Source organism: Gloeophyllum trabeum (genome assembly GCF_000344685.1).
Source record: "Gloeophyllum trabeum ATCC 11539 unplaced genomic scaffold GLOTRscaffold_00004, whole genome shotgun sequence".
In the NCBI taxonomy this organism is placed as follows: domain Eukaryota; kingdom Fungi; phylum Basidiomycota; class Agaricomycetes; order Gloeophyllales; family Gloeophyllaceae; genus Gloeophyllum; species Gloeophyllum trabeum.
The window spans coordinates 1,565,148-1,582,918 of record NW_006920413.1 but is presented as its reverse complement, the minus strand read 5'-3'; the positions used below and the strand labels follow the sequence as shown (position 1 = coordinate 1,582,918).

Sequence of the window (17,771 nt, the reverse complement as noted above, 5' to 3'; positions counted from 1 at the left end):
TTATAGCTGCAGGCGTGCTTACCTATCCGCCGTCACAAGCTCGTCGTTTTTCTTTTCCTGCTTGCCCCGGTATTATTAGAAAACGCAAGGGAATCTTCGAAGCAGATGGACGTCGAGGCATCAAGAGTGTGGCCTTCGAACGCCATAAAGGTTGCCTATCCCGATGCACCCGCGTACCAACTTCAACCGTACCCGCCCCCGCCCCCTGACCAGGTCTACCACGACATGCCTCCCGGCCAGCGCCCCTACGCGCACCCTGACCCGCCGCCGCACGACGCCCGCGACCCGATGAGGCACCCCCAGCAGTTCCAGCCGATGCCGGGCGCGCCCCAGCCCGCCGCGGGCACCAGCACCCAGCAGTACTACGCCGCGCACGCACAGCCGTACAGCGTCCCCTCGTCCTCGACGAACATCAACTACGCCCCTGCGCGGGTGGCAGCCCCGCCCACGGCCGAGCCTCCCCCGCCGGAACGCAGGCACGGCAAGTCCACCGCGCACCACGACGCCCACTTTGCCCCGAACGCGGCCGCATTGTACGCGCAGGCTCTCCCACCCGCAGCCCACTCGTCGCACCTCCCGGAATCCGGTACTCGAAACATGGCGGGCACCCAATACGTCCCGATGGCGTCGATGCCGCGCTTACCACCCATATTGCAGGTCGAGAAGCAGCAGGTGACCACGTCTGCCACGCAAGCGGCCAGCGCGAGCAGGCGGAGGAACGAGGCCCACTTTGTCTGCCCCGTCCCTGGGTGCGGCAGCACCTTTACTCGTCGGTTCAATTTACGGGGTGAGTCTCGTTCATCTCAGTCATTGTCTCAGTCGACCCAACGCCGCCGTCTCAGGGCATCTCCGCTCTCACACTGAAGAACGCCCGTACGTATGCGAGTGGCCGGGATGCGGAAAGGGGTTCGCGAGACAGCACGACTGCAAGTGCGTATTTCGGCACTCTGCTTATTGTCTCTGCCTGACGCCTTCCAGGCGCCATCAAGCATTACATACAGCGCGTTCCCAGTCAAACGTATGCCAGGGGTGTGGAAAGACGTTCAGCAGACTAGACGCGTTAAATGTACGTTCACATGGCCCTAGCACGCAAATCGCGGTACTGATAACAGCCCGTATGACCCGTGCAGAGACATCGTGAGTCCGGTCCGAATCTGTGTACCCTCGAGCGCCTACTGATAACTTCCTGATCTAATTCATCTGACCGTCTATCTGCAGTGCGTTCTGAGGGAGGCGCAGATTGCCGTGCAGTGCACGAGAGCCGCTCGGCGGCGGCGGCGAATCAAGCAAGTCAAAGTCCGAACTCGAGCGGCGTTGAAGAAGACTGGGACAGACGCAGCCTGTCCGCTGACCAGCAGAGCGCCGGGCGCCTCACCCCCAATCGCGGGGCGTCTATTCCCCCTGCCGTGCAGGCCCATGTTCAGCAACAGCAGCAGGAAGCTGCGAAGGCGGGTGGCCCATCAAGTCAGGACGCCGGGGCAAGATGATGTTGGCAAAGCTGGAAACGTTTCATATCGAGGGTCCAAGTTTACGGGATGTTCTGCCGCTGTTCTAACACGTTTTATGCGCCGTATCCCCCTCCGCCGATAGAACGAGCGGGTCGGGCGAAACATGATGATCATGACTTTCCTTATTCCGCCTTATTTGTTGGTCCCTTTCACGCCTATCCCCTACGTTAGCTGCCACCACTGTTACTGTACTTGTAATTACTTTTCTGTATACAACTGACTGGCGACGTGCGACCCCTATCTGCGCAGTTTTGGCCCGGCTTCCGCGGGTGGCGGCGTGAGCAGAGCGGTGTAAGCTGTGCAGGTGGCAGGCACCGGCAAAGACCGACGTACCTCCCACGTGGCGCTCCCGCCCGGAAACACGTGATAGCGCTTCCCGCCCTCCACGATCGTGAAAGTGAGTGCGCCCAAAGTGCGGAGGGCGAGCTACAGCTGACCCTGTTATACTTAGGCTTGCATTCAGTCGTCCTAAGTATATGCCCGTTCCCTCGTATTAAAACTTCGACGTGCTCGACGGACACGCTGCAACTCTTCTGCCATGGCGCTGCCTATGCTTGTCGGTGGTGCGGATTGCGGGCCAGTGAATCCATTGCAGGGGCTCGCGAAGCGGCTGGATCAGGATAGAGGCGCGCAGCAGGTGTGCGAGGGCGTCCATCTTTGGGGTGCGGGCTGAGCTGAGACGTGCTTGCAGGACTTTTTTGGTGCCGGGCGTGCCGGCTCATCGAGAGAGGTAAGCAGGCGCCTGAACGCATACACTGTAGTGCGTAATATGCTATGGTACTACGCAGACATTCCGAACGCAGCCTGCGCAATCGAGCCGGTTGGACGAGGATGCATCCCGGTTCTTCAGTCCAGCAGCACACGCTGGCCCTCAGCTCGCAAGACCGTCTGCCTTCGACTTGTCTCTTCTGCACAACTCCCTGCCGTCACCTTCTCTCCAAAACCACACCCAGGCACCCGTTTCTGCGGCTTCATGGGCTGCTGATTTTATGCAACATGCTGCGCCGAGTATGGAAGGAGCAGCGAAGCCATGGGAGAAGGGCAAAGCGAGAGAGACACCAATGCAGTCACCGACGAGCATACATGAAGCACAACAGCGTACGTATAGCGATCTCTACCAGTATCCATCTCATAGCGCTCTTCTGTAGGCCCGATGCATTGGAGCCCGCCAGGCCCTGGGTATACAATGAGCCCGATGCCAGCGTTCGCCCCGATGGCCATGCAAATGCCCCAGCAGCTGCAACTACAACAACAACATAACGTCCATGTTGATCGTGCGTTGTACACTTAATTCGTCGTATCCGAGGTGTGACACTAGCTCGCAGCATCCGTATGGGACCAAGAGTTCTCGTCCCAGGGACAATCTCTGACTCAGGCGGAGCCCGTAGCGGCACCCAGTACTAGCGAAACAGATACGAGGTCCATGAATCCTCTCGAGCAAGACGAACTCGCCCGCACCGCCGGCATGCTCGTCGAGACGCTCCAGACGGAGCAGAACCCGAAATTCCAGAAAAGCGAGTTCATGGGCCTCATGCGGCAGCTGCGCGACCACAAGGTCGTCGTGGAGGGCAACGCGATGGTCGAGACGGACGCCCCGGGCTCCGCGGCGGGGTGGGCCGACGAGCTGCAGGGCGATGTGCAAGACAAGGGCAAGGCTCGTGCCGATGTGCCTCCCGCTATGCAGGCGGTATGGGTACCGCCCGTGGACGCCGGTCTCATACCGCCCTTGGAGCGGATTCGATTCGCCAGCGAGGCCCGTGCGGCCCTGCGCAGCGATGAGCCCCAAGAGGCCGAGGAGCAGAGCCACCAGGAGGCGGACCCCAACGAAGAGTACTTCCGCCTGGACAACGAGGACTACATGGACTACTGGAAGGCGCATCACATGGGCCCGATGGCAGCGCTCACCGATCAGGCGCCCTTCAACGAGTGGGACAATCTCCAGCGCGACTGGGAGGACTTTGAGGCGACCGCGAGCGGGATCAAGCCCGTCGCGAACTACCAGTTCCAGGCGAACAACCCGTACATGCTCGGCGACTCTTCGCGGACCCGCAATCACCTGATGCATTCCGACAGACCGCAGTCGTTCTACGAGGTATGTCCTGTCGGACAGGGTCGCAGCGTTACTCCTAGCGCCCCCTGGACGGGAATCAGGATCACTGATCCTCGCTTGTTTTATAAATGTAGAGTGTGCTGGAATTGGAGGCAGCCGTGCAACGTAATCCGAGCGACGCGTACGGGTGGTACGAGCTCGGGGTGAAGCAGCAGGAGAACGAGCGGGAGCACAGCGCCATCCAGGCGCTCTGGCGCGCGATCGAGCTCGACCCGACGCATCTGCCGACCTGGCTAGCGCTCGCGATCTCGTACACCAACGAAGGAAACCGCGTCAGGGCTTACGGCGCGATCAAGGAATGGGTGGAGCGTAACGAGCGATACAAGGATGCGGTCGCCCGCCACCGTGCCCAGTTTCCGGACTCGCAGTCTTCGTTGCAGTCTGAACGGTTCAGCAATTTGATTCAGTGCCTTATCGCTATGGCTCGCAGTGATACCAGCGGGGAGATCGACGCTGACATCCAGGTCGCCCTAGCCGTGCTGCTAAACACAAATGAGGTACGGAAATATTCTGAACTGCGGAGTGATCTCCCACTTTGTTTTGGTCGACGACTGACGGTCCACCGTGATGATCAGGAGTTTGACAAAGCTCACGATTGTTTCAGGACGGCTTTAGCTGTTCGGCCTGACGTAGGTGTCTTCAGATTGCACCTGTCAATGGTCTGCGCTAAAATGAAGGGCACAGGACTGGCTGCTCTACAACAGAGCCGGTGCAACTCTAGCCAACAACGGGCGGCCTGAGGAAGCGTTGCAGTTTTACTACCGGGCGCTTGAACTAAATCCAGCATACATCCGTGCGAGGTAAACTTCACTCCACCGATGCTCGAGAAGGTTATTAATCAAGGGGGATGTAGGTTCAACCTAGGCATTTCTTGCATCAATCTCCGGGTAAGGCTGCATGCCTCCATGGAAGGGTTCCCTAACTCATTTCAAACGTTCCAGCGCTATGAGGAGGCGGCTCAGCATATATTAGACGCCCTGGTGCTCCAAGACAGCGACAGCGTCTATGACCAGCCAGGCGCCGACAAGCGCGGTATCACGTCCTCGGCGTTGTGGGAGAGTCTCAAGACGACGTGCTTGCACATGCAGCGTATCGATTTAGCGACGCTGTGCGAGCGCCATGATCTTGAAGGTCAGCAGGTCTGCTTTCTTCCATTGGGGTACCACCGCTCATGACTTCACCTTAGGTTTCCGAGCTGCGTTTCAAGAGTGATGCAGTCTCCACGGACAATAACTCAAAGCGTCCCCTGCGATGTACAATTTTCGATGCCATATGTATTCATACATCCAATAGCTGTGATAGTTCCATACCTCAGTCATTATGCATGGACATCTAGCCCGAGGTTCCTCGCACCTTCCCGTACACGTCGCAGCTCTACCGGAGTCCCAGACGTTCGTCCCTAGACATGGCCTCTCTTTGTCTTCTAGCATCTTCAGCGGCCACGTATGGTTGGCCTGAATGAGATTTCCTGTGGCCAGCCTTTGCAGTGGTCATTTTGGCGACCACGACGCGCTTCTTCATCATCATATCCCGGACGTCCTGCACGTCAGCATCGGTCATGATGATGCAGGTAGGGTCGCGTCGGATCATCGTAGGCAGACAATGCGAAGAGGTTTAGGAACGAGAGAATTGTGGCACGAACAAAGACGAGGCTGATGAGCAAGCCGCACAATGCGGATGCGCGTGTGTAGCTGCGGCGCGGTCAGCGCTAACGTGTCATAAACAGGCATACACCTTCCTCGGCTTCGCTGCAACCAACGTTCACCTCCATTACACTCCCTTTGCTCCCTGACGCGCTTGACTGCCCGCTGCAATGGACACTCTCATTCGTGTTACCGACACTATCAAGTCTTTCAGAGTGCGTCCTCCTCCCGCAGCATCAAGGCTCTCACGTTTACATCCGAACGTTAGGAAACGAGACTGAGTGCTCTGAGACCGCCGCAAGAATTCTTCGACTTCAACCGTATTTCAAGACCAGCAGATTTGAACACTTCAATATCAGTATGTCTTCCCAGTATGACTTCGTAAGTCCCCCGGCTGACCGTGACGTGTAGCGGATATCATACAACACGCGCTACTTCTCTGGTGTGTAGCATTATAAGGGACTGGCGGAACGATGCTAAAGAGCGCTATGGAACAGGCAACTATGGCTTGATAGTTGCAGTTCTGGCTGTATACGCCGTGTGCGTTAATTCGTACCGTTTCGCTGTGACACGGCTACTGACATATATCACTTTATACAGCATATCCAACCCTCTCCTCCTCATCTCCCTTGCCTTCCTCGTCGGTGGTTTCGCCGCGATCAACAAGTTTGGTGCGTATTCTGCGCATACATCGTGTCCCTCGACATGTATTGACAACCTGAAATGCAGGAGCCGACCCAGTTACGATGGGCGACCGTGTCATCACCCAGAAGACCCTCTATACCGTCCTATTCTGCATTGGCGTTCCTTTACTATGGTGGTCATCGCCGCTCGGCACTTTCTTCTGGTTGGTCGGCGCCTCAGGATTCTTGATTGTTGGCCATGCAGCGATCATGGAGCCTGGCGTTGAGAGCGAGTACGCTTCCGTGCAGGACGCCGTGTAAAGCAGAATCGCAAAACAATGTACCACTGGACAATCGATTGGACCAAGGACTAGATTCGGGTTTTATGATATAGCTTTCGTCTGTCCCTGGGTAGCGCATATCGTAGGGTCGGCGCTACAATTGACCGTCGAGGTTTCGAATCCCTACCATCTGTCATGTCATGATTCCTATACTTTTTATCCATAAATGACCTGCAGACATGGGGACATTATGGTACACTAGGGCGATAGCGATAACATAGCGAGGAGACGATAGCGGACCGAATGTGTAAGTCCCCGTCAAACAACGGGGATTTCCAGCTGTGGATAAAGTGAGTATTAAGGGGAGCATGCAAAGTGAATGATAATAGGAATGTGAATATACACGGTTCATAGAAGTGGTAGCCATTGCCCTGAATCAAGCGATATCAGCAAGGAATATGCGCACGGAATAAGGGGCCTCGCACCTATGACCATGCTGGGCAAATCGAAGATGTCCCTCCGAATCGAAAAACAGAATGTACAAGGGACGGGGGCACCTGAAGGCTTCAGCAAGACACAATGCGAATACACGGACTGCGTGGTGTTTTCGAAGGCGTGAGAGGCGAAGTTCTCCCAGTACTCAACGACTGATTGATTCTCGAAGAGCTGCAACGAAATGCTGTGAATGCTGTGCTATTCACCTGATGGTGGCGAACGTTACCTCATAGATGTATTTTTTGCCTCTCACTAGTTCCTCCCGGTCCCACTCTGTAAGCATACAGAACTCCGACCCCGCTAGGCAGATTTCTCCCGTTCGACGCCAGACGACGGTGGGCGTACCGTTGAAAGAGATCAGTTTCTCAAGTTCCTGAAGCGGACATCAGCGGGTTTGAAGCGCTGTATAAAAATGCGACCCACCACCAACGATCGCTGGAAGGACTTCTCTACAAACACCTCGTCCTCTTCGGACAGGGGCATCTGCAGGGCGATGAGGGACGGCCTGATGATAGCCAGCGCCCGCACGATACGGAGGACATCGTTCTTCTCGAAACTTGTATGGCGAATGCATATAACAACGCAACACCGTCAGAGCTTTATCCCAGAAGACAACAGCTAGCAGAGGGGAAAGACAAACCACAATCTTAGCAGCAGCATACGCACCGGGTTGGCAAGTGTTTCATGAGGAAGTGGTACCCTTCGGTGTAGTCATAGGGGGCAGTGACGGTCTTGTACACGTCGTCCTTCCGTGGTCGCCCAAGCGCCGCTGGAGTGTCAGACCTCGAGGTGTCGGTACTGGGGGAGTCGACAGATATGGGAGGGGAGATATGGCTATCTTCGGTGTCTTTGGAGGTACCAGCATATATCGAATCTGAAACGGTGGGCGTCGAGGACGATCGTTCCTGCAGAGTGAAGCGAGACTGGTATTCTTGCAGTGACGGAGTCCTTTCGAAGGACTGGAGGGGATAGGCATTTTGTGCGGTTTGAGAGGGCTGCTCCTCTGACACTTGGCCCGCGGTCGGATAGGTTAGGGTCATGTAGTTCGGCGGCAAGCTGGAGTCGGGCTTTAACGTCGTCTCGGCGGGCGTAATCGCAAGAGGCGAATCAACATACGTTGACGTCGAAGAAATATAATCGTCAGCGGGTCCTCCTAACGAGGTGCTCGTCGTATATTGCGTAGGGGAGTCTGCAGTGAAGGTGGGGGTAAGGGGTTCGTTTGGCCAGGAAGCACTGGAAAACGGCGGGCTAGTATCCGACTCGGGACTCGAGCCCAGTATTTGAGAAAGGATGGAATACTCCAAATTAGCTGCTTCGGAGACGAAGGAGTAATTTGGATTAAATGTTAGGTCGAACATGGGGTCGTTGGCGAGGAACGGCTCCGCTAACGTCCGTAATGATCAGCGCGCGCGATGTCCTGGAGAGGAATTTGGATAATTACAGGTGGTCAATGGTGCTGGTTCGGCCTCCTTGGGCGGGGCAGGGGGTGGGGTAGACTTTCGTCTCTTAACAGCTTCTGTCGCGTGACTACATGAATACCGGGCGACATTGTATGAAGAGGCAATCGTCATCATACCTAGTTCATCATCTTCCAATAGATACTTCGCCTTCTTTCTGATCCCTTCTGTGCAGTTGGCTGCCATACCCCGCCTGACGCACCGTTGACATGGTCGAGCTGGGACGAAAGCGGCCGCATTAAATCCATACGTTCTGGCATCGCAAGTACCCAGCAGACTCACAGTCGTCGCAGGTCAAGTGCGCTTTCTGGCAGAGCAAGCAAGCGCGGTTGGCTTTCTTCTTCTTCGGACCATCTCGACTCCTCGAGGCTGAAGATAACGACGGCGTGCCACCGTCATCGGGCGTTTCCGTGCGCTTGCGCCGACCGTTGCAGGATCCGGACTTCTTTTTCGAGGGGTTGGCAGAGGACGAGCGCTCCTCCGAGTCGCGAAAATTGGGCTGGGAGGGCCCCGCCGCGAACGAAGCGGTCCCGAGCGTGCTTGGCTGTTGCGAGGGGCCCCCGGCTATGGGGCCGCCAGTGAGCTCTGCGGTGCTGATGGCGGTGACGGACATGGCGGCGGCGGGCAGGGCATAAAAGGGACGGCGGCGTCGAGAGGGGGGACGGTAGGGGGCGCAGACGTCGCTTGTTATGTGGCAGATCGACTGGGCAGGTGCTCTCACCGCTGACGGCGGGGCGGTCTACAGTTTTCCCTTTCTGGCGATGGGCCACCGTCGTCGGCACGTGCGGCAGTCCCCGGCGGAGGGTCTCCCGGTCCGCCGGCATCGGCTAATTCGTTGTGACGTCGTAAATTACTCACTCTCCCTTGCATGCCTCCTCCTGCCCGAGGCTCAGGGCGTCTCCTGACTTGCCTGGCCAGCGCGATAGGGAAGGACGCTGCTGCCAGGGAACTGCGCTGGATGCAGCAGGCGCTCGCGCGCGGTTTGCCCGACCACGTCCCGAAGATGAATCTGGACGCGATGGTCGTGCGCCGGGCGCGAGGAGAGCCGCTGCAGTATATCCTCGGTGAGGCTGATTTGCCCTTCGACGGCGGCTCAAATCACGCTGATGCGTGCGGCAGGAACGCAGCCGTTTGGGTCGCTCGACATCTTGACTCGGCCGCCGGTCCTCATTCCGAGGCCAGAGACCGAATTCTGGACGATCAAACTGTCCGAGATCCTCGTCCCTCCAGCAGGCCGCCGCGTCTCGCTATTGGACCTTTGTACAGGTATCTCTCTATGAGCCTGGGCACCCATCATCTATCCTATCTTATTATCCCGACATTAATAGGTTCCGGCTGTATACCGCTCCTTCTTTGCCGCCTCTGGCCGTCTGGAAGCGTTCGTGCGGTCGGGCTGGATATCTCCCATGAAGCCGTGCAGCTTGCAAGTGATAATGCACTTGCAGCGGGTATCCCGGCTGCCTCTGACGCTGCTAACAGCGGCGAGAATACGTTTACGCCTGTTCTAGGAGACATCTTTGCTTCCGCAACGTGGACCTCGCCGCTTCTGCAGGCTCCGTTTGACGTTATCACGTCCAACCCGCCTTATATATCAAGGGAAGATTACGGTAAATTATCCCTCTCGGTCAAGGACTACGAGGATCCTCGTGCTCTATTAGGCGACCTTCCGGATTCAGAGGAGCAGCGCGGCCTGTCCTTCTATCATCGCATTGCGCAACTAATTTCGGACAAGCGGTTACTCAAGCCGGGTGGGCTCCTCGCCTTCGAAGTGGGAGAAAAGCAGGCAGGCGACGTTCGGAGAATCGTCCAAGATAAAGCAGGTATACGAGATGCCGAAATATGGCGGGACCCATGGGGAAAAGAGCGTGTGGTAATAGGCCGCTCATGATAATGACTTGTGTTACTCTTCAAATTCTGAATGCTATTCCAGGCTCACACAAAAATATGCTGTCTATTTATGCCCCTCTGCTCGAGCGTACGGCGTCCACCGAGTATCTGAATAAACCCTAACCCGACTGTACTGTCAGTGCATTGTATTGTTCCTAGGTTTATTACGCTTCTCGGGTCTTGCGATACAGTCCCCCCGGATCAGAGAAACCTTTCAGACAGCTAGAAGCTGTATATCTTCCACATTTATAAGCCATGGGCTTGATGGGCTTTTGATCTGACCGACTCCTGATACACTGCTCTTGGATCTAATGAGTTTTCGGTGGTTTTGCACAGCGTGCTCGTCAAGCGCTGAATTGTAGAAGTCTGAACTTTGCCTGAACTGGTAGAACATCGGACATCCGGCATTCCAAGATCACCGATGCTCCCAACCAGGCCGTGATTGTCATTTGTATCGCTGTGCTGCTAAAAGTATTCAATCATATTTCCACGTTTCCCTAGGCATGACCGTGCATGGACGAACATCTTCGCCGCAGTGCAACGCGGGAGACCAGCCCGCAGCACTGCTCGCACAGCAGCCACAGGAACCGGAAAGCCACCCACGTGGCGTCCGAGAGCCTCCCGATCGGATCTTCGGACAGAATCACGCAAGATCTCACCATCGCAGATCTACCAAACGTCTTTGCTACTCAGACCCGGTCCACTTAATTTTTGTGGCATTTTGTGGCTGGCTGAGCTCCCGACGCAACATTCAGGATGGCTGCTCACGGGATGACATCGATTGAGACCGACGGCGACAGCATCAAGATCGTCAACCAGCTGCTGCTGCCCCACACCACGGAATGGATCGAGGTCAACACGGTCGAGGAGGCGCACGATGCGATCAAGTCCATGAAGGCTGGTAAACTCATTCTTCGTGTCATTCAAGCTTTACTGACGCATGGACGGAATGGCTGCATGCTTTAGATCCGGGGAGCGCCCGCCATAGCATCCCTGGCAGCCCTCTCGCTCGCATCGCATCTATCCAGAGCCCTGAAATCTTCCCCACCACCCGACTTCCTCGCTTCCCCCGAGTCGCTCCGCGCACACGTCGAGCCAATGTTGGCCTTCCTGTACACCGCGCGCCCGACCGCCGTGAACCTCGGTGCCGCGACACGGCGCCTAACGAAGACCCTCCACGCTTCGATCGCGGAGGGGAAGAACGTCCGAGCGGTCGCGGAGGATCTCATCGCGGAGGGCAGGAAGGTTGCGGACGAGGACGTCGGGAGGAACAAACAGATGTCGAAGAATGGCGGGGAGTGGCTGATTGAGCAGGTGAAGGCGAGAGGAGGTACCGGGGAGGGGCTGAACATCCTTACGGTGTGCAATACAGGGTCTCTGGCGACTTCGGTATGTGGCCATGAAATTCCAGGAGTTCCGTGGCCCACATAGCGTCTAGGGATACGGCACAGCTCTCGGGCTCATCACTTACTTGCACGAAACTGGTAAACTAAACAAAGCCTACTACACACAGTCCACGCCATACCACCAGGGATCACGGTGAGTTGCAGCATAATTGCCCTAGAAGCCATCGGTCTTATGTCAGTCCCGACGCGTGACCGCACAGGCTCACCGCCTTGGAACTGCAAACACTGAAAATTCCCTCCGTGATGATCTGCGACACCATGGTCGGGTCGCTGTTCCAACATCACGATATCCATGCGGTCGGTAAGCGCCTCCCCACTTTCTGATTCCCCGCAACGGAATGGTGTTGACATGCCTCCGAAGTCGTCGGTGCGGACCGAATTGTAAGAAATGGGGACACAGCAAACAAAGTGAGTTATTATCGTATGTCACGATTATCGATTTGGAGCGCTGAATTGCGTACGTCTATTCAGATTGGTACATACAACGCCGCGGTCCTCGCCGCACGTCACAAAATCCCGTTCATCGTAATCGGGCCCGTCAGCACCGTCGACCTGGACGTCGCCGATGGCTCCGGGTATGTCTCCGTCCCACATATCCTCTCGCCCAACCCTAACAGGCAATACCGCAAGGATCCCCATCGAACACCGCCCGCCCATCGAAGCGTGCGTCGTCCGCGGCGCGCTGTACCCCTTCTCGGTGAATGCGCAGGGGCAGAAGGAGCAGGCCGCAGTGATGATCACGCCGGAGGGGCTCGAGGGGGTGTATAACCCGAGCTTTGATGTCACCCCCGCGGAGCTCATTAGTGCGGTGGTTACGGAGAAGGGGGTCGCGGTGAAGAAGGAGGGGGAAAAGGAGTTCGATTTGAGTGGGGTTGTGTAATGCTTTGGATAGAGGGAATATGGTAGAAATATATCCAGGCAGTTTGTTCAGCTATTGCAGTAGCTGTGAATAGTAATACTAGTCCGCGGGCGAAACATGATGGCATAGCCTGCGGATATCGATGAGGTTCTGTTTCTAGGGATTTCTGCCTCCGTTTACTAGGTCCTAGACATTTCGGAGTACAGAAATTGTTTCATGTTCTCAAAATTCTAGCAGGCTTCAGGCCCTGTATAAGGATGACCAGCCGTACCGGGTATATCCGGCCCGGGAACTCCGAGTTGCCACACTCGCGATCTGCGTCAAAACTTAGAAACTTGACGCAAGGTACTTACGATATACTGCACCATTCAGTACGACACAAGTCTCCGGTCCAACCAACGAGACCCATTTAGTCGGTGAATTTCAGGTTCGGGACCCGCAAGTGCTAGCGGACCGCCAGTTCCCCGGGCCTCCGAGTCTCCCTCGTTCAAGTTCGAAGGCTGAAACCACTTTGGGCGTCGGCAGGTTTGGCCAGGGGGAACTAGTACCGTTGTTTGACGCTGATTCATAATCTGTCGAACTTGGTTTAGCAAGATGGTCGACTCGCAAAATTTTCCCGTGGACCGGTTCTTTGTAGTAGCTGTTCATGGTGGCGCTGGCTATCACGACCCCTCCCAGGATAGCCAAGTTAAGACAGCCATGCGTCTGTGGGTATCCCAGTGGGATTCTACATCGTCCATCTGTATGTGGATGATGGTTTTGTGCTAGCGCATGCGCTGCAGCTCTCGACAAGCTACGAAACGACAATGGTACGGCAGTGGATGCCGTCGAAAAGGCTATATGCGTCCTAGAGGATGATGAATGCTTGAATGCAGGTTAGACCTCATCCGTTATATTACTATGTGATGGTCACTAGAGCTATGGATGCTAACATAGGCTATGGTTCAAACCTCACCGTGGACGGCCAAGTCGAGTGCGATGCTGCCGTCATGGACGGAAGAGACGGTTCTTTTGGCAGCGTCGGCGCAGTCCCAGGTAAGTATGCCCATCCAGGCTACCTCCCAGACAGTCGAAGAAATATTCTACTCCCGGAGTGGTCTAGGCGTGAAAAACCCAATCCGTGCTGCCCGTGCTGTAATGGACTATTCCAAGCGTCCTGACAGACTGGGCCGAATTCCTCCCATGTCCGTACATGTCCAGGCTCGAACACCGAGACTTGCTTGAAGTCACCTGATGCCGTTCCCGTCTGCCACAGGACCCTGGTTTCTCTCGGTGCACGGCAGTTCGCCGGCTCCACTGGGTGCGAAGTCGTGTCGCCGGAAATACTGACAAGTCCGAAAGCGAAGAAAGAGTGGCAGAGGTGGAAAACTCGTCTAGATGATCCCGCAGATAATATCACACCAATGTTAAGGGAATCTATCGAAGATATCCACCAGCGGCAGGATACGGTAGGTGCGGTGGTATTAGATGCAGCAGGACATCTTGCCGGCGGCGTATCCAGGTGTGTTCGCTTCGCCAAACATGAACTAATCTGACTAGCATGTAATAATTGGCCCTGCAGTGGAGGTCTGCTGCTGAAGTATCCTGGCCGTATCGGAGAGGTGAGCCCTGAGTCATCTCACGTAGCCCCGTGCATTATAATCCTCCAGGCCGCCGTGTTTGGTGCAGGATGTTGGGCTCAGAACATGTCCACCGATCGCACAACTAACGGGATGGCATGCAGTATATCTGGTCAGTCAATGCTTCTGAATTCAATAGGAGTTGCATTTTTACCGCGGGACCCACTATCAGGTTCGGGAGAATACATCATACAATCAACTATGGCCCAGTCTTTGTGGCGCGAATATCACAAGTCGACAGAAGGCGACGTGCATCGCCTTCTGAAAGATGTTCTTACCAAATTCCGAGGTGCGTTCAATGTCCTGTTCATGGAAGAGCTTGTCCAAATCAGTCCCGGCATTCCGCTGCCCGTCCCAAGAGGACTGCCGCTGCCGAGAAGACCGAGACACCGAGCGGAGCGCAGGGGTTCTCATGCTGACGTTGGAGGCGGATGAGCCTGGCATATCGCCCATTCGTAGGTTTCGTCCATGAACTGATTGCCTTCCTCACGGCATCATTATCCCGCCAGCGCGGTTATGGTGCGGTTTTACAGCAGATAGTATGGCTATTGCATATGCGACGTCAGCGGATCCAAAGCCAAAGGTTGGGTGCAGTCTGCCGCGAGTTGTCAGGAGCGCTCGACTTATCCACGTCTCCGCCAGGCAAAAATCTTTCGCCGGCCGGCAGCCTCCAGTAATTCTGAAATTGTCATCACCGCCATATCTTTATTAAAAAGTTGAAGGAGCAGAGGGACTTATCACAGACCGTACTCCAGTAAGTTCGCCCACTGCAATGTCTATCAGACGCCCAGTCCAATAACTTGGCATGCATCCGTGGGGAGCAGTATGCTATCGCTTAGGTGTAACGGTTTAACTGTGTGGGTCGGCGAAACAAAATATGTCCTGTAGCTCGGCTCGATTTCGGAGGTGCTCAGGCTGGAGAGCCCCCTTGTCATGTCAATCATGAATGAGACACCGAGAGTGTCCGTAATTTTAAGGCAAGAGAGGGTAGGATGAAATGGCAGGGGAATATGACCAAGATGGTATGCACCTTACCAATTCCTGTTCAGAGCCAGAGCATTGTTCATTTCTTAATGTGCTCACTGGCAAGATCGCGAGGCGTGATCACCTGGTGGGATTGCCTGGTCCCTAAAGGAGCGCCATGCTGCAGCGTCTTAACACTAACAGAGATTGTGACCGTCACTGAGAACGGATCCAGAAGTGTTAAAATGTAATAACCGTGGCGGTATGTCGACATAAAGTCGGGCCTGGATCCATGTATACTTGTAAAGACCGCAAACCAAGGGAGAGTGGGATCACAGATTCACCCCTCGAAGAAACTGCTGGTAGGGCCATCAGTGCCTATACATGTATTTAGACTTCAGAACTGCATGGATGATAGCTTCAGAGCCGAGGAAATGTCAATTGAAGGTCTGAAAACATACTGTGTACATAGAGGATGCAGAAACCCCACAATGAAAGGAAAAGAAGGTACATAGTAACGAAGGTGGGGGTAGCAGAACGAATAAAGCAAAGTTGCTATGCCATTCCTAAGCACTCTGAAGCAATGTTGACGCATCCACGCACTTTGAGTGCTGAGTGCTCATTAATCAATTGCAATCATTGAAAAAGTGCGTCATTCCTCTGTCAAATTGATAAGACGCGACAAAAGCTAGTGATATACATACTGAGTACAAGGGGAAAAGCGATGAAAGTATATCATGGTCTGCTGACCCGGTGACCCCCCCACCAACAGAACAGGTTGGAAACACGGGCGACAGCAGTACATGTCCGTCCACCGGTGCTGCCTCACCATGCGAACCCGCAGAGATGAGAGACTCGTTATCAACGTGGAGTGCTGGGTCCTCTTGTATGAGGTGTAGACGGCGCTGTTTTCAGCGCACCGTTTGCTGGTTTGAGGCCAGGTGGCCGTGATGCGTTGAGGCGTTGCAGAGTTTTGATCGGGAATTTCGTTCTTTTTGGACGCCCGCGGTCAATTCTCGGTTTCCCAAATGTTTAGGCAGAGGATATCAACGCACCTGCATGTAGAACAGACAGGGACGGGGGCGCAGAATACTGTAGATGAAGAGATAGTAATCAGAATATTCAGGATCGCTCCCACAACGATTGGTGACCTACTCGATAGGCATACAGAACAGACAAAGCCGATGTCGACGATGTTCTTGTGGCAGAAGCAAGCCGCCCGGAAGTCTATCTTGTCTTGCGTAGGAACTGTCATCAACTTTCGCAGAGCCGGCGAGGGCATATGAGACATCTCGGATGTACTCGGTTGTGAGCCTTTATCGCGCAACCAATTGAAGACACGTACAATGAGGTGCTGCAAGAGAGCGTCTCGACGGTCCAAGTAGATGTAGGACCCACCAGTCAGGTGCGCTGCTTGTTCTAGAAATACAGTATCTGGGCCATAAACCTTACAAACGTCAATCACGACTTTCTGTGCCGTTGCACAGGTGTTTGTTAGGCTAACACTCATCCAGTGAGGTCAATACCGCTTACCAGCTTCTGTGCTGAGAAGATAGAGTTCATGATGGGGATATATGAAGTTGATAAGTCTGGAGATACTGAGAGGACGAGGATCCGTGGATCTGGAAGCGTTGTTGGATCCTCGGATGTTGTCCCGCTGGATTGGGAGGCCGACGGATGGATGATGCGGTTTATATCTAGAAAGGACGACGCTCAATTCCTGGGCTATTGACTGCAAAGACCCCGCTCGGTACTAACAACATAGAGCCTTCGTGAGAGCACCAACAAGTCCGATAGGCGCTACCAGAGGTTCAGCCAGTGTACTAGTCAGGTAAGTGCTGGCCAACCTTCTTCTTCACTTTGATCAAGTGATTCTAGTTCTTCCTCTATGCGTGTCACTACTCTGGAATCGACCACCTGGAAGGGGTGGTACATATTTGGATTAACATTTTCTGTGTTGTCTGCTTCTGGATCGGTGGATGAGTATAGCATCACGCTATATCCTCCACCTCAGTCAGATGCCCAGTGCAGTAGGCAAATCTAAAGGGCAAACCTCTTGCTGGGGAATGCGCCGAACACAGCAAGCGTATTCTCATGTTTTGAGGCGATGTGTAAATTTAGGAATGCAAGTAGTTGGGAAAGAAACGACCTCAATGACAAGGGATGCGGATTTTCGGGAAGCGAGGAGAGATGCCATTGACTCGGCGACAAGTCGAGGATAACAGATATATGAGACGGTTTATCCATGGCAAGGACGAGTTCTTTGTGGCAGACACGTCCTGCTAAGCGGTGGCGCTGAGAAGGTCTTACATTCCAAATATTTTACTCATTACATAACCCCTACCACTGCATAACCCCAGCACCAGGAATTACTCCCGCTCAACGACGAAACTTCGATGAAGGGCGGCGGAAAGAGAGGCAATAATAGGACCGGCTTCATCGTCAGACGGCATGTGAAGAGAGCTCATTAGACAATCTTGGCATCCTCCTTGCGGCGGTGGCGGACAGGTCTCCGATCGAAGTCTCCGCGAGGCCCCTGACGTTTCCGAGAAAGTGACTGCGGTGCTGCACACCACAGCGAACGGTCTAAGCCACCGAAGGCCAGGCGAGAGTGTCAAAAAGGTATCGACTCTAAGAGGCGGAAAGACGAAATTGGTATGAGAACCAGGATCCTCCAGAGCGAGCGCGGCGGACATGGAGGAAAAACAATGTGAGCGGCGACCGCGAGGCTGCGAGTCAGGGGGCGCGACTCGTGACGGTCACATCACGCTCGGTCCTGAGCGCCTGTGGGCAACGTTGCCGGCGACGATGACGGCCGGACCCAATACGTCAGCGGGTATTGCTTTTACAGCGGCTAGGCCGTGAGCTGCGAACAGGCCCATAGCCAGCCCGCGTTACAGCCGATAAGGAGACCCGTGAG

General features: G+C 54.9%; 9 protein-coding genes across 9 annotated transcripts; 6 read left to right on the top strand and 3 right to left on the bottom strand.

Moving 5' to 3' along the window:
• Positions 1 to 630: 630 nt before the first annotated feature.
• Positions 631 to 1,141, top strand: GLOTRDRAFT_37802 (uncharacterized protein; the record flags this gene model as incomplete). Its single annotated transcript, XM_007865713.1, has 3 exons — positions 631 to 787; positions 843 to 930; positions 979 to 1,141. 3 exons carry the CDS (start codon positions 631 to 633, stop codon positions 1,139 to 1,141), a joined length of 408 nt encoding a protein of 135 aa, XP_007863904.1.
• A 905-nt stretch (positions 1,142 to 2,046) lies between these two features.
• Positions 2,047 to 4,751, top strand: GLOTRDRAFT_16305 (uncharacterized protein; the record flags this gene model as incomplete). Its single annotated transcript, XM_007865670.1, has 10 exons — positions 2,047 to 2,145; positions 2,200 to 2,238; positions 2,297 to 2,606; positions 2,657 to 2,775; positions 2,827 to 3,600; positions 3,693 to 4,115; positions 4,194 to 4,247; positions 4,303 to 4,418; positions 4,472 to 4,505; positions 4,560 to 4,751. Coding segments are annotated over 10 exons (2,160 nt in total), but the record flags the coding sequence as incomplete, so codon positions are not given.
• On the bottom strand, positions 4,594 to 5,275 carry GLOTRDRAFT_115285 (uncharacterized protein). The gene is made up of 3 exons (XM_007866227.1): positions 4,972 to 5,275; positions 4,805 to 4,911; positions 4,594 to 4,749 (listed from the first exon to the last, which is right to left on the bottom strand). Exon 1 carries the CDS (start codon positions 5,206 to 5,208, stop codon positions 4,993 to 4,995), a length of 216 nt encoding a protein of 71 aa, XP_007864418.1. The 5' UTR covers positions 5,209 to 5,275; the 3' UTR covers positions 4,594 to 4,749; positions 4,805 to 4,911; positions 4,972 to 4,992.
• Positions 5,276 to 5,313: 38 nt separating this feature from the next.
• GLOTRDRAFT_58553 (prenylated rab acceptor PRA1) lies at positions 5,314 to 7,300 on the top strand. The gene is made up of 9 exons (XM_007866226.1): positions 5,314 to 5,476; positions 5,530 to 5,619; positions 5,673 to 5,703; positions 5,759 to 5,801; positions 5,862 to 5,932; positions 5,991 to 6,596; positions 6,651 to 6,831; positions 6,887 to 7,033; positions 7,084 to 7,300. The coding sequence occupies exons 1-6, from the start codon at positions 5,432 to 5,434 to the stop codon at positions 6,203 to 6,205; spliced, it is 495 nt and encodes a 164-aa protein (XP_007864417.1). The 5' UTR covers positions 5,314 to 5,431; the 3' UTR covers positions 6,206 to 6,596; positions 6,651 to 6,831; positions 6,887 to 7,033; positions 7,084 to 7,300.
• Positions 6,574 to 8,730, bottom strand: GLOTRDRAFT_137651 (uncharacterized protein; the record flags this gene model as incomplete). The annotated part of the gene is made up of 8 exons (XM_007866225.1): positions 6,574 to 6,596; positions 6,651 to 6,831; positions 6,887 to 7,033; positions 7,084 to 7,216; positions 7,327 to 8,044; positions 8,102 to 8,176; positions 8,237 to 8,335; positions 8,400 to 8,730. The coding sequence occupies 8 exons, from the start codon at positions 8,728 to 8,730 to the stop codon at positions 6,574 to 6,576; spliced, it is 1,707 nt and encodes a 568-aa protein (XP_007864416.1).
• A 385-nt stretch (positions 8,731 to 9,115) lies between these two features.
• GLOTRDRAFT_110506 (S-adenosyl-L-methionine-dependent methyltransferase) lies at positions 9,116 to 10,132 on the top strand. Its single transcript, XM_007866224.1, has 3 exons — positions 9,116 to 9,181; positions 9,237 to 9,383; positions 9,446 to 10,132. The coding sequence occupies exons 1-3, from the start codon at positions 9,121 to 9,123 to the stop codon at positions 10,003 to 10,005; spliced, it is 768 nt and encodes a 255-aa protein (XP_007864415.1). The 5' UTR covers positions 9,116 to 9,120; the 3' UTR covers positions 10,006 to 10,132.
• A 605-nt stretch (positions 10,133 to 10,737) lies between these two features.
• Positions 10,738 to 12,426, top strand: GLOTRDRAFT_115281 (eukaryotic translation initiation factor 2B). Its single transcript, XM_007866223.1, has 7 exons — positions 10,738 to 10,901; positions 10,971 to 11,393; positions 11,443 to 11,543; positions 11,611 to 11,711; positions 11,772 to 11,818; positions 11,882 to 11,985; positions 12,041 to 12,426. The coding sequence occupies exons 1-7, from the start codon at positions 10,761 to 10,763 to the stop codon at positions 12,288 to 12,290; spliced, it is 1,167 nt and encodes a 388-aa protein (XP_007864414.1). The 5' UTR covers positions 10,738 to 10,760; the 3' UTR covers positions 12,291 to 12,426.
• Positions 12,427 to 12,863: 437 nt separating this feature from the next.
• On the top strand, positions 12,864 to 14,600 carry GLOTRDRAFT_73972 (N-terminal nucleophile aminohydrolase; the record flags this gene model as incomplete). Its single annotated transcript, XM_007866222.1, has 10 exons — positions 12,864 to 12,976; positions 13,038 to 13,144; positions 13,206 to 13,304; positions 13,372 to 13,453; positions 13,525 to 13,770; positions 13,831 to 13,870; positions 13,919 to 14,000; positions 14,061 to 14,177; positions 14,266 to 14,343; positions 14,398 to 14,600. 10 exons carry the CDS (start codon positions 12,864 to 12,866, stop codon positions 14,598 to 14,600), a joined length of 1,167 nt encoding a protein of 388 aa, XP_007864413.1.
• Positions 14,601 to 15,500: 900 nt separating this feature from the next.
• GLOTRDRAFT_110504 (transcription factor Tfb4) lies at positions 15,501 to 17,116 on the bottom strand. The gene is made up of 8 exons (XM_007866221.1): positions 16,905 to 17,116; positions 16,699 to 16,847; positions 16,610 to 16,651; positions 16,385 to 16,548; positions 16,197 to 16,322; positions 16,007 to 16,142; positions 15,907 to 15,943; positions 15,501 to 15,842 (listed from the first exon to the last, which is right to left on the bottom strand). Exons 1-8 carry the CDS (start codon positions 17,096 to 17,098, stop codon positions 15,713 to 15,715), a joined length of 978 nt encoding a protein of 325 aa, XP_007864412.1. The 5' UTR covers positions 17,099 to 17,116; the 3' UTR covers positions 15,501 to 15,712.
• Between the last annotated feature and the right edge of the window lie 655 nt (positions 17,117 to 17,771).

Coding starts and splice junctions, on each gene's coding strand:
- GLOTRDRAFT_115285 (XM_007866227.1), bottom strand. CDS start 5,208: ATGATCCGACGCGACCCTACCTGCATCATCATGACCGATGCTGACGTG.
- GLOTRDRAFT_110506 (XM_007866224.1), top strand. CDS start 9,121: ATGAATCTGGACGCGATGGTCGTGCGCCGGGCGCGAGGAGAGCCGCTG. Junction 9,182..9,236: donor GCCGCTGCAGTATATCCTCG/GTGAGGCTGATT, acceptor TGCGTGCGGCAG/GAACGCAGCCGTTTGGGTCG. Junction 9,384..9,445: donor GCTATTGGACCTTTGTACAG/GTATCTCTCTAT, acceptor CGACATTAATAG/GTTCCGGCTGTATACCGCTC.
- GLOTRDRAFT_115281 (XM_007866223.1), top strand. CDS start 10,761: ATGGCTGCTCACGGGATGACATCGATTGAGACCGACGGCGACAGCATC. Junction 10,902..10,970: donor ATGCGATCAAGTCCATGAAG/GCTGGTAAACTC, acceptor TGCATGCTTTAG/ATCCGGGGAGCGCCCGCCAT. Junction 11,819..11,881: donor ATGGGGACACAGCAAACAAA/GTGAGTTATTAT, acceptor ACGTCTATTCAG/ATTGGTACATACAACGCCGC.
- GLOTRDRAFT_110504 (XM_007866221.1), bottom strand. CDS start 17,098: ATGGATAAACCGTCTCATATATCTGTTATCCTCGACTTGTCGCCGAGT. Junction 16,652..16,698: donor TGATCAAAGTGAAGAAGAAG/GTTGGCCAGCAC, acceptor AACCTCTGGTAG/CGCCTATCGGACTTGTTGGT. Junction 16,323..16,384: donor TCTTCTCAGCACAGAAGCTG/GTAAGCGGTATT, acceptor GCAACGGCACAG/AAAGTCGTGATTGACGTTTG.
- GLOTRDRAFT_58553 (XM_007866226.1), top strand. CDS start 5,432: ATGGACACTCTCATTCGTGTTACCGACACTATCAAGTCTTTCAGA. Junction 5,620..5,672: donor ATTTGAACACTTCAATATCA/GTATGTCTTCCC, acceptor CGTGACGTGTAG/CGGATATCATACAACACGCG. Junction 5,933..5,990: donor CGCCGCGATCAACAAGTTTG/GTGCGTATTCTG, acceptor CCTGAAATGCAG/GAGCCGACCCAGTTACGATG.